At 36.7% G+C, this 13,975-nt stretch overlaps 1 protein-coding gene across 2 annotated transcripts in view; it reads right to left on the reverse strand.

The window, feature by feature from the left end:
- Nucleotides 1-2,132: 2,132 nt before the first annotated feature.
- slc8a4a (solute carrier family 8 member 4a) overlaps nt 2,133-13,975 on the reverse strand; it is a 31,217-nt gene continuing 19,374 nt past the window's right edge. For both annotated transcript variants that reach the window (XM_088440703.1, XM_088440704.1), the window contains exons 5-9: nt 13,204-13,310; nt 12,910-13,028; nt 8,746-8,845; nt 5,528-5,800; nt 2,133-3,687 (exon numbers count right to left, since the gene is read on the reverse strand). In XM_088440703.1, the coding sequence (XP_088296829.1) occupies nt 3,308-3,687; nt 5,528-5,800; nt 8,746-8,845; nt 12,910-13,028; nt 13,204-13,310 (979 nt within the window). In that variant the 3' untranslated portion in view covers nt 2,133-3,307. The remainder of the gene's footprint in view (nt 3,688-5,527; nt 5,801-8,745; nt 8,846-12,909; nt 13,029-13,203; nt 13,311-13,975) is intronic.

The raw sequence follows: 13,975 nt of genomic DNA on the forward strand, positions 1-13,975 counted from the left end.
TTCACAACAATTTATTCATCATTATTATTGATATTTGAATAGTACAGTATTTAGGAATATTGGTATCTACCTATACATAAAATAAAATTTATGCAGTGAAGTATTGCCAGCAAACTTGTCAGAGTACTATACAGTATGCCAATGTGTAGTTATCCACAATAATAAATTGACTTACAATGTGCCACTGTCCTGATATCTCATTTAATTTTATTAAAAAAAACCCAAACGATTTCAAGCATTCTGTCTGACCATTTAGTGTGCTTTTAACCTTTCAAGATTGATGATCAAATAGAACTGTTCTCCCAAAAAACAAAACAAAACAAAACAAAACAAAACAAAACAAAACAAAACAAAACAAAACAAAACAAAACAAAACAAAACAAAACAAAACCAAAACAAAAAAAACAAAAAACAAAACAAAGCAAAACAAAACAAAACAAAAACTATTGAAAGACATGTGATGTCGATGGTGCAGAGTTGCTGCTGATGTTTTTACGTCAACCGCGCATGTGTACATCAATACACATTAGCGACTATATTGCATGTAAAATCCACTAGTTGTCTTCTCCACAGTACAGATGATATCAGCAATGATCTCATGCTTATCAGAAAATTATGGTTGGGTCATAAAGTACCGTGGAGCCTCTGGGTCTATTTCTTCGAAAGCAGTCTAACCGCCGACGGTGAACCACTCCATTATTCACACAAAAATACAGGAAATGCAAGAAAGTCAGGTGAATGCACTTTGCAGCTGCTCTTGTACTCCGTTGCCCCGATCACTGGGAAATACATTTTAGTGTGGTTTGAATCCGGCCTCTCATAAAAGATTATTAGTTACAGTGACAGGGGGCTGACAGTTGGGCGTTTAAATGGACTATTATAAAAAAAGATAACCGTAAAAATGAAGTGTAAAAGGGCTTTTAAAAATGCACTGAGTGTAAAAATTCACTGTAATGAAGATGTAAGAAAGATGTAATTTGACATGTTAAGATTCAATAACCTAAGTGTTACTTTAAAGTAGTCAAGCATCTAAATTCAGGGGCATAACTATACATTTGCAAATGCGTAGTTTCATGAAATCATTTCATCTTATTTCAGGATTAAAATTAAAATATGCAGACAGTATAGGTAGCAGACTGGTAAAAAGGGTCAAGTGACCTTGACATTTTTGGAATGAATTATAAGCTCTCATTCTCCAAAATATATAAAAGTTTCAGGACTCAATTTGTCTAACTGCAGCCTGAAATGATACAATCACCCCCAACTCTTTCAATGCCATGAATGACAATTTTCATCATGTAAAATATGTATACATACTAATTGTAGTTATGTAGTTATAAATTAAAACAACCCATTTTTGTTGTTTTTGGTCATTTTTCCACTAAGGACTATTGAAATGATTGAGATGCCAGTACACCCCAAAACATTCTTGTAAAAGTAAAAAAACAACAAAAAAAACCCCCAAAACATTTTTTCTGCTATAGTCCAAATTAGCGAAGTGTCACTCAAATGACCTATTTTCAAAGAGTGATTACTAAAGAACAGAAAAAGGTACAATCTTACTTTCTTTTTCCAAATAAAAAAATGAAATCCAATCTTGGTACCATCTATGCTTGCATTAACCTAGCACACAATATTTCACGACCTTGAAAGAGCCGTAAAAATGCTCAAAATCAGCTGGCCCTCTAGGGGTTGCCTTTTCAAATAACACTTGGCACTGAAAAAGTTAAATATAACAGATTGGAAATATTGATGTTCCGGTATGACAGCTATTCCGCCATCCATTGTGGTACTTCTATAAACACGAATGTTAAACGCACCTGCCATGCGTGATGTCCTCTGGGCATGCGGGACAGTTTTGCCCTATTTAGCGTTCGCATACAGGTGGCATTTATTTGGAAATGTGAACGACCTCACTTTCAGTCGGACGGCCAGATAGGTAACGATGTAATGATTTGACTGGTTTCAGTGGTGAGAGTTCTTCCGCTTGAACTCGGGGGATCTCAAAGTCAGGATTTGTCTCGTCTCATGTAAATGCACGACATAATATTGCATCCGATGAGGAGCTGTCGAATAATTTATTTTTGAGCCTCATTTTGACATTTCAAATGAAGACAACAAGACATCTTACGTAATCATAAATTACCAACATTTATTTCCATTTTTATACATTAAACATGCATATCAATATAATTAAATTTGACACTTCTACTGAAATTATTCTGTAAATATGGCTTTACAAATTAAATAAATAACACTCAGGTAAATACAATTTATCTTTTGATATGGCACTCAAACAAACCAGTTCAATGATTGTGCTTATACCCAACGCAAAAGTGGACTTTTGCTTTTTACTGTGCTTTTTTTCTAAAAGTGATGTCAGCAAATGGTCACAGTGTCAGCGTGATAGATGAGAAATATGACATGGCACTGAACATTTCTTGAACTGTGATAAGATGCCTTTCACCAATCTGTTCACACATACACACAAATGTAAACACGCTCAAATTGTATACACAATTTAAAGCAGGCACTCTGCCCTTGGGAAACCTATGTTAGTGATTTTATTTTTACAGAAAATATTTCAACCATAATACCAAACATGACACGAATGTAGAGCTTCGAGATTACTGCGGAGGTTCACATTACAGGAGCACATCAACACGTCGTTTTCTAAACGTTACGGACTGTACTTTAAAATAGATTTCCAAGAAACTCTATCAGACACGCGCAGTAACTTTTTTTTTTTTCTCGCAAAATCCACACACACAATGTTCATCAGTTACAAACACAATTAATATTTATCAAGTAATAAATATCAATGTCACATTTTACAATTACTTTCCCGCCAGTGATATCGTTCCGTTAGTGAGTTGTCATCCAATGCGCTAGTTTTATTTTTGTATAAATTGTATACAAAGTTATGTCATAAAAATGCGTAACTCAAAAAAAACTGTCCATTAACATGAAGATGCCAGGAAGCAATACGTTTATCAGATAAATGTCAAAAGGGGTCACTGGATTAACTCTTTCACTGCTAGTGACGGTTATACATGTCAAAGCTCCATGGGCAGTGAATAAGTTAATATTCACTTTGATTTTTATACTTATATACTTACTTACTTTTTTACTACACCGTCACTGGCAGTGAATCAGGCAATAGGAAGGGAAAAAAATAGTTGACATTGTGAAGAATGATCGATACTACAGCTGTAAACCTCTGTGAAAAGAAAAAAAAAAAACAACAACACGGGAAAACACCTTCTTTATTGTGCACGAAGAAGGATATCCAGCCGTTCTCGCCTTTTCAGAAGCCAGGCACATGGCAGTAGGCCTCCAACGAGGACAGCAGGATGTAGATGAACCACAGGGAGAGGAAGAGGAAGAAGGTGAGGAGCTTGGCTGTCCGTGGGCCGCCGAGCTCTCCGCCCGATATACTAGGACGGCGGCGGTAGAGCAGCACCAAGACGCACACCAATGCCATGATGGTGAAGAGGGTGACGGAGAAGGCCAGGGAACCCGGCTCCACCTTGAAACTCTTGCCTTTGGTCTTCCAGTAAATGGAGGCGATGGTCCACGCCACGCCGATGCCCAGGAACACGTTGACCGCGTTGCTGCCTGTCACGTTTCCGATGGATGCGTCGGCATACTGGTCCTGGATAGCGGCCACCTTACTTGCAAATGTGTCTGAAACACAAGATAGGAGAAATTGGCAAATGCTGTAGCTAATCAAACGTGATGACAATAAGAGTTTGCACTTAAAATTCCAATTTATTACAAATCTAGTTCAGAGATTTATAACGCTCAGGTGCACCGCTGCTCTTTCCTGCTCTTCCTTTGCATCCACCTAAAAGCATGTCTTAATTGTACATGCTCATTAAAAATGGGTACCAAAATAGTACAGTAAGTGCTACATTTATATAATATACATGTACACAATCAGAAAACATAAATAAAAAAATATAGAAAGGATTTTATTTACCTTTGAGTAGCGCTTGTTATGCCCATATTACCCAGTATTCCCTAATAAGAGTTATCTTATTAAAATGTACTATAAATACGGTTTTGTAACCACTCACAATCGAACAAATCTTTACTGTTCCGCCATTTTGAAACAAGTGAGGCCGACCAATAGCAGACCACCATCTCTGTGAGGAGACGCCGACGAAAAGCAGACCAGAATTGTAGTGAGGCGTTGCAGGGAGGCAACTGTGACAGCAACTGAAAATAAGTGTAATTACCTAAAAACGCCTGCAGATGGTGACAAAACAACACAAATGCAGCCAAGCCCCTAGGATCATGACAGTTGTTTTTAATACCATAAAGAGGGGATGAAAAAACTCAGTATTCCACGTCGCAACATGAAAATAACGTAAGCCAGGGATGCTGTAACACGGGGGTCCATTATGTGACATTGTCATCACATAATTTAGCGATGTACAATAATTGCTCAATAAGAGTGGATCAAATAACCACTTAATACCTGTTCAGTTTTCAAACCCACAAATGGGCTCCACAGATATAATGGGTGCAAATGCGCTATTGATTAGCATACTATATGCTGTGCTTAACTACTTAAATGGACAGTTGAAATAGCCATGTGATAGAGGATGAAGTGGTTATATTTTCATTCAACTATAGTAATATATTTCAATTACTCAAGTTGGATTAAAATTTCAAATTGAATTCTTCTATGTTTAGAAATACTGCACTTTACCTAGGTTACAGCTATACTTCAACAAACCCACACAATCACTTTATTACCGGATGAAATGTCAAAGCCTCCAACACCAATTTAATTCTGAAAATATTGTTGGACCATTATAAAACAATGGACTATTATATAATCTGAAGGGCACTCTACCGGGAAGGCTGATGGCGTTTCTCTCTATCGCCAAGTTTCATAAACCTCGCCCCCACATATAAAAGCACATTGTAGAAAAAGCGACACCATTCTACTGACTTTAGTAAGCAGAACTGTGTGTAAATCTTGAGCGCTCTCAGCATTCGCTCTATTCGTGCAATTAAAATCTCAATTTCTATTGTGTGATACTCCAAGATTAAAGCAAGCATCCAGACAATTCTCTAACTATTCAGTATTATCAGTTTTTAGCCTTTTATTTAAGCAAAGTCAACTCTTCACAATAATCAGTTGTTTAATCCTTTGAAGCAACATGTTGGCAAAAACAGTGAAGCAACACATGTAGACAAACGCTAAACTAATATCCACATGCATTTACTTTCTATCCTCTGCAAAAAAGGGGAGTGAATTTATCCAAACCTTTTTCCCTCGATTTTAAACTGTCAATTTCACTTCACCCAAACGACACCAAACAAAATCAAACTCGAACTTGTTTAAATGAGAATCCCAGATGTTCGAGAGTCAATGACCCAGCACAGAGGGAAGTTATCATACACAGAAGAACTTGTTAACACTCGAAAGTGTGTCAAAGGTCATTCATTCCTTAGCAAACAGCTGCTCCCGCAGCGAAGACAAACATCAGACGTAACAACACTCGAAACCCACCTGGGACAGATGTGCCCAGGGCCACGAACACCACGGCGGTGACGGAGTCCTTCAGGCCGACGGTGCACCCAAAATGAGAGGCCAGGTCCCCGGTCACGGCTGTCAGGACGCCAATTAACGAGATGGACACGAAGAAGCAGGCCCAGCCGTTCCAATACTCGGTAGGTGGGACGAAAGCAAAGAGCACTTTCCAGAAAACGGTCAGGAAATGCATGATGTAGTCAAAGCAGGAGGGCAAGCGCTCTTCGCCGCTTTCTTCCTCATCGTCATCGCCTAGGAAAAGATAGAAATGATCGCAATTGCGGCCTGAAACAAAAAGTCACATGGATCGCGTGCCGGTTCAAATGTTGACAGCTAAGAGGGGTGGAAAGTTTTAACTCATGATTCAAGTAAATTTCGTCTGAATTGGTCTTTGGTCTCCATTTCGATTCAGAGTTCATTTCAAATTCAAAGAGATCCGTTTTGATTCATTTAATAATTTGTGCTTTAATTCAGAAATGCGCAAAGAATCATCATATTATGTCCTGATTTGCAAGGCAAAAGAATAAAACAAGGAGACAGTGTCCTCCTGTTTTTTTCTATTTTATTTTTTTACATTTATTAAGTTTTTAACTGTTTCCACAAAAACAACAGGTGGGCACGAGTACAGTTGTTACTCTCTGAAACTAGCTATACATTTCCTACCATTTAACAGTATGAAGTAAAGTGAAACAATTTTATCAATAAGATAATTCTAAAATTTGGGGATGTTTTAAATTAATTCTTAATCGTGATAAATGAGATTTGTATATGAATGCATTTCTGGCACAGACCTAACAGCTACTTATACAAAGCCATTTAGAGAGTTTTATTTTATGAGTTGATTTTTTTAACACACAGAATTTAATACACTGACACAACAATTTAAAACTTTTGGGCCGAAAAGAAATGGACCCAATTTTTTTGTTTATTCATTTAAACTCTGCTTTTCATGATCAGGATTTTCTGGGCCCATTTTGATGGCCAATAAGGGAATTTAAACCAATAATAAATCACCCATTCCATCACAAGATGGGGCAATATGTCTATTTAATCTTTAAATAACTTATTTACTGCATATACCAATATAAAATGTCCCTTGAAAAAGAAAGGTATCAAGAGAATTAGTAAAGTAAACCTATGCTAAATGTCATAATATTCAACATATGTATATATATATATATATATATATATATATATATATATATATATATATATATATATATATATATATATATATATATATATATATATATATTTTTTTTTTTCATCTCTTTGTGGTTGTATTTAATTTTTAAATAAATAAAATTGCTATTTTTTTGACTCGTCCGGCTTAAAAGGAAGACCATTTGCAAATGACTGGCCCAACTTAAAGAAAAGAAAAATTGCACACAAAAAAAAACCCAAAACAGCGGCGTCAATAAAAAAGTGTGATAAATTGAATTCCCGCTGGAGTGGAGAAACACTGCAATGTTTATAGAGTATACAGCAAAGATATATTCATTTATTTATTAAATAAAGCATTTTTGCTTAACACTTTGCCATGCCCAAAACTGATGGGCAGGTAAAAATAATGATCTCTAGAGGGCATTCAAGGACAAATGTGAGTTAGGATTATGAATCAAAAACGGACCGTCCAAATATTTGGGTCAAATTGACGCATCTGGTTGGTTTTATACCAAAAAAAATCCCAAAACAAGCCTTTGTCAATAATGGCCAGATCTCTATAAAAAAAGTTAAATTAGATACAATCTTTGAATCTATACACAGTTCTTTACCGTTGCAAAGTACAAACCCAACACTGCTAGTTTAGTAAAAAAGTACGAGTGAGTAAGAGGGTCCATCAAGGCAGGAAGTGTACTTTCTATTTATAAAATCTGCATGCAAACTTATGTGAACTCAAGGAGAAAAACAGTCAAAAAGAGCATGTTAAGAAAAATGACACATTGTGCGTGCAAGTCATTTTTTTACAGCTTATGTAAAGTGCACTATTGCCCTTCATGAAAGTATCATCAAAGTCAAAAAATGCCATCGGAAAGGGTGAGATAAAAAAAAAAATAAAAAAAGGGGGTCACCACAGCGCAAACACAGCCATAAATACTTGATGGCCATTAATTGTACAGGCAGGGGAGAGTTGGCCGGCTCAGTTTTTAATGATGGGCCCCATGCATTTTTAATCAACTGTCTGTCTGGATCGGGAAGAAACAAAAATGCAAGAAATGAGCACAGAGCTGTTTGCTTGCGTAAGTAAAAAGCATGAAAATAGAAACTTTACAGCACTCGGTAAGGGTTGGACGGGGAGAAAAATATTGTGGAGAGTATAACGGCTGTTTAGTGAAGTTTAATATTTTGGATGCAGACGGCAGTGTTGCCGCAGACGCCTTGAAATAATAACTTAGTTACTTTATTGATTACGTACTTGTGCTACTTCTTTTTCACACTTTGAGTGCCGTGAAAGAACATCAATTTAACCCAACAGAGGAGTGCCGAGCTAAAGTGACATCAGCTCTATTTTTTGTTTTTTGTTTTCACGGGAATGGGTTAAGAAATGGTTTGGGCATCTGGTTTGATCATTAAGCTGGGAAAAGTGAAAAAAATAAAACACTAATTACAGGCAGTTATAATGTTTGAAATTGTCTGGCAAGTTATCTAATTCAAAATATAGCTGTATTAACACTCCTAATTACAGTTTTAATTATTTTAAAAATAAAACCAGTATTATTTGACATATTGAACTAATCATGTTGTAATGGTGCAACTCAACATTTAGAATGTTTAATCTTTATAAATTTAATGAGTTAGAATGAGTATTTCCTGACGATTTTTTAATAGTGTTATTGATTCTATGTAAGTAACATATGACTGTGTAAAAAAGCTTTTTTTTTTTTTTAAATTCCAGAGGTCCCCTTATTGCATATTCAATAACGTATAGGAATTTGTTTAGATACTTTAGTGAGTAGTGTTAGATATCAGTTGATTTTTCTGTATTTTATTATTCATTACCAGATTTACATTGCGCCTCAAGTGTAATGATGATATACCTTTAATCTAATTACAGTACTTTGGAAAGTAACGTGATAGGGAAAACTGCGGCAGGTGAGGATCAGCAGGCAAACTAAATCAAGCACAGGGCAGTATCGAGCGAGCCACCGGTCACAGAGCACTGACGCGATGAGACAGTTTAGGACTTGCAAACTCACCTGCGCTGACAGTGACGGCGCTAACAAACTGTTCCCTCCAGCTGCTGCTCCCCACCACCAGTGCCAGGTTAGTCTTTTTAATCAGCTTGTCCACAGTGCTCTGCGGTCACACCAAAAAAAAAAGCAGTGGAATCCTGAGTGCTGAAAAATGAATTAAAAAAAAAAAAAACTATTCCTGAACCGTACTTAAGAGTGTGTGTTTGACAAGATGTGCTGTAAATCCTTGGAACTATCTTGATGAAGAAATCAAAGTTGCCAAAAAATTTGGTGCACATCTAAAAAAACACTTATACCTACACTTAGACTCATACATATGCAGAAGAAGAAAAAATATTAGTGGTAAAAATGTCAATGTTTATGTAAAAGTGCCATGAATGATGTCAACAATGATTTTGTTAGTTTTAAACCAATATTGATGTGTATGTAGCACAGACTTGTCTATTTCGAAAACGAGGGGTCGCTCTACTCTTTTTGAGTATCAAATTTAAGCTTGTTTTGCAATTTGTCTTTTCTGTTAACATGATGTTGCTCAAATTAATCACTACTACAAAACCCAGTAAACCAGGCAAAATGTACTTTGAAAAATCAAAGTAATAAACACATCCTGGTTTGATTAACATTGTTTTGTTCACCAAACTGTTCTATTTCTTTGTATGTTTATGACCTAAAAAAAAAAGACAAAAAGTGAATTTTTCCAACTTTATGACTGGTACTGTAAAAAAATAACTAATAATCAGCTTTGTTTTTAATTTGGTGGAGTCAAGTATGTTTTCAATCTGGTCTGTGTTTAGCTGTCTAAATATGCATCATACAGCATGATGTTTTATGAATAAAATAAGTATAAAGCTAACCAAGAGCCAGTGTGCACCTCTATGACAATGCAAAATGTGTGTATGCGTATATACGTGTGTGTCGGGGAAGGAGTTATCCAGCCAGAGAAGAAAAGCCATTAACTTTAACCACAAAGACAAATAAAACTCTTCTATTCTTGGGCCAAAAGAAACAAGTACATTGTTATTGCCGATCCCTGTGGGCATTGACTTGACCCACTGCACTGCGTCAAACTGAAGACTGAGAGCGCTTGAATTGATCTAATTTGGGGCAACAGAAAAATATTCTCCCGGTGTGATGCAATGTTCTGCACCAGTGGATCCGCCCGAAAAAGTGATATGACTGCCATTCATTTAAAGTGCATTCTCGTATTAGCTTAATTGAAAATCGTTGTTTTCACTTCAAAACTGCTCTCTTTACTTTGACCAAAATTGGATCAAAAGCAATAGTTTGACGATAAGTGCATTTTCACTTCAAGGCAAAAGTTTTTGATGTCACGTTATCATGTGATGTCACAATAAGTCAATCGTGGAGTAGTTCTGCCATCCACGGAAGTAAATATGTTAGTTCTTTTTCATTTTTGTTCTCTCTGTGCACCTTCCCTGTTAACCCTTTGTGAGAGTTGTCAATAATAAGAGACCGGAGAAAAGCCAAGACTCTGAGTCAAAAATAATCTTTTGCAAAAGAGAGAGAGCGCAACAAAGTCTTCTTGTGATCTTGGGCTCTCCTCTTTGTTTTATTAACCTTCTAACCCTAACCCAGTGATTACAAGGAAGGCGGTTACAATTTTCACAGTAATACCATATAAGGAGTTGTTTGTGTCTGTTTGTATGAGTGTTTTTATATAACATATATACATATATACCAAAACTGGGTACAGCATGATGAATGAGTGCTAAGAATGTCTTGTAATTCTGGGTATCAGGTTCAAATCTTGCTTCAGTTAGCAAAAAAGAGTCATAACAGAAAAAAGTCATAACAGACAAGTATGTATGTCAGAACACAAAACTGATCAAAGGAATTACAAGGAATTTCTGTTTTAGGAAGTCTTAAAGGGACAATGTGTAAGATTTAGGCCATCTTTCATTACGGACAGCAGGAGGTGCTGCATTTACCATTGTTCATAGCTATAAAAAACATGGTAGCCTTCAGAGAAGTGCCACGCCCCATGCAATATAATTTAATGATAACTAGACCTACAATTATATTTAAAACATACTGTTGGTCGTTAAGAACACATTTATTTGCAAGGTTTTGAAATGTATAATCATTTGTTTTCCTCTTTAATGAAAAACGGTCTAAATCTTACACATTGTCCCTTTAAGAACGTCTAAAGAACAATGGCAATGTTGAAAGTAACATCAGGTTTCGGTCAAAGTTGTTATAGTTCCTAAGATGTTTTGATACAGTCTTAATTTTTTGTTGCATGGAAATTTTGAACATTCAAAATGTTCTTGCATCACAAAAATCATTTCAGACTGTTTCAGACTGTTTTAAGAACGTTTTAAGACCTTGAACGAAGCCTGAGCTTCATTCAAAGTCGCAATTGTTCTAATAGATTTCTCATGACGTTCTGAGACAGACTTAGATGTATTTAGAGTCACGAGGAAAATTCGAATATCTTTAAAATTGCGAAAAACTATTTTTTACTGGTGGGCGAAGAGTGGCGAGTGTCGGCAAAGGTAGCGGAAGTTTTGAACATCAATGTGTTACACAAAAATCAATTAAGACTGTTTGAGGACGTCATTAGAACAATGGGCACCTTGAATGTCGGCGCTTCATCTTTGCTCGGATATGACGCCCACCACCTGACGTGTGTATTGCATGTGCTGTTTGGGTGGATTACAGGTTAGGTTGTTTATTTTGCCAATTAGATGATTTTACCTAACCTGAATAAAATTCCCCTGCCCAAGTCAGGCTTTTGCAGTAAACATGCACTTTAATGAGCATCTGTAGTTAAAATGCAAACACACTTTGTTTGTAAATTGCATCATTCAATCAAAGTCGCGGAAATTGGATGCTCAAGTCTCCTGCTCTGCATACAATATTCCGTTTAGAAAAGGGATCAATGAATGGATATAGGATGAGTGCAAAAATCCCACAGTGTCTGCTATGTGTATGTTTCTATTGAGTAACAAGCCGAGCGTTTGAAATCAAAGGGATTCTGCTGCCAAGTCAATTCTTGTTCTTGTTCATTTACAATCAACTACTGTATATTGATTTGTCTTCTGACTTTATTGATGCTGCCAAAGGCAGGCAGGAGCCTTAAAGCTTCAAGCTAAAGCCTTCGTTTAGTGATGGCGGCGTTACTGCTGAGTCTGTTTCAGTTACAGCCACCTGATGTTGATGCGGCACTTTATATCCGCCCGTTTTCTACTGCGCTTGTTGCGATTAGGCTCGAGCCTATTGCAGTCAACTTAGGATGAGAGCAGGGGTACGCGCTGGAATGATCCTAAGTCGATTGCAGGGTATGTTGATAATATGGCATGGGTGTCCAAATTACAGCCCAGGGGCTATTTTTGTGGCTGCGGTCCTATTTTTAGTGAGCTGCAAAACAATGCGTTTGACATGACCCATGACGCTATGGAAAAAAAATACAATGTAACACAAATAGATAGGTGCTAGGTATGTGAGTGCAAGTGTGGAGAGGGTCAGTGTCAAAAGTGGAGGTGTCAGACAAATGTACTGTATGTGTGTCGGAAAAAAAAAAATCAGTTGCTGTAGTCATGTATTTCTCTCCTATAACATATTGTAATGTTTTTGGTGTGTGTGTCTGTGTGAGGGGGTATTTTTTATTGTGTTTATTACGTCGGTCCTGTATGTATTTTTGTGAATGGTTTGTTCCAACATGCATCAGTTGCCATGCAGTTGCTATGATTCTTTCGTTTGCTTTTTTATATTATATAGGATTGATGTTTGACTGTATTAAATCTTTGCAAGAATTCCCCTGGTTATTGTGAAGAGAAAAAAGGATTTAAAATGAAAAATAAAGTAGTTTTTATAAACCTAAATAATAACCTAAAATGTATGTTTTTCAACAAAAGTTCTGATTATGTTGATCAAATCTAAATGTTTTTTTTTGGGTACATTTCTTTTTACATTTCCAATTGTCATAATAACAACATTAATAATAATAATAATGATAATAACAGGAACTTGAACAACAATCATATTTGTTCAAACAAGAATAATTCATTTGAAAAAAATCAGTAAAAAATGTAAATGGTTGAAAAACTTTTGAATTTTGTACTTTTACTTAAGCGAGTGACTTTTGCACAAAATCGGTACTTTTACATAGCTTCAGTAATCCGAAAACCGAAGTTGAGAACCTACCTTAAATTCATATGATTCCTCAATGACCACCTCCAAGCTTGTATGTTCTCCCAGGCAAGGGCAGCCCATCTTCGCCACGTCCTCTGGCCCCACTGGCGTCTTGTTATCATTGGTGTCCCCTGCCCAGGAGGATGAGCGTCATTTTGTTTGCACGTGGCTAAAAAAGAGCTCATGACGTACTGAAGATCAAGAATCACTTTCCCAGTCATGTTAAACGCGGTAAATGTTCGGTATATGTCTAAATAATGAAACCATGAACTTGTCTAACGCGTGTGAGCCAACCCTTGTCCTCACCGTGTCTCTGTCCCACTTCAAGCAGAATGGGCTCTTCCAATATAATGGTAAAAGTCTTGTTCTTCTCATACTCCTCGTCGTCGATGATCTTCACGTTCAGCAGCTTCCTGAAAGGACAAGGTCAAACGCCACAGATCAATGAATGAGCCCAATTATTTCAGAAATTGCGAGCATTTGACAGGAAGAAGACAAATGCACTTGTTGGCGTACTGCCAAAAAGACAGGAGGCTTCCAATGCCAGGTCCAACTATAAAAATACAAGCATTTGTAGTCAGAAGCGGTGTAGCCAAGAGGCAGACAACCCACGCAATGAATCATGAAGAGCTGTTATATAGTACGTGAAGATAGAAGCTCGGCAGTTGAACAAAACGCCACTAAAAAGCTTTGGGAATGGTGAAAAACGGCCATGCTGGATGGCAGCAACGGGGCAACAAATCTTATCTGTAAAAATCAAAAGTCTCCTTCCTGCATACAAAAGCTGCTTTTGGAAAAGATGCACCGCATGAAATGATGTATGGGCCTTTTCTTTTAAGGATTTGCCAACTAAATACAATTACAATGTCAACCACCTTTAAAATTAATTCTCTATTAGTACACTAAGCTATAGAAGAGGAGTTGAGCTGGTGGAGAAGAAAAAAATAAAGGTGGCGGCATTAGCATTTTTTTTTTTAAATCTCAGAAGTCAGAATTCTGGTACTAAACATTATTCTCAGAATTCTCAGAGTATTTTGGCTTTAATCGCAGAATTCAAATTATTGTTAGTCGACTTCAG

The sequence above is a fragment of the Hippichthys cyanospilos genome, chromosome 18 (genome assembly GCF_059441005.1).
Source record: "Hippichthys cyanospilos isolate Australia breed blue-spotted pipefish chromosome 18, RoL_Hcya_1.0, whole genome shotgun sequence".
Taxonomy (NCBI): Eukaryota; Metazoa; Chordata; class Actinopteri; order Syngnathiformes; family Syngnathidae; genus Hippichthys; species Hippichthys cyanospilos.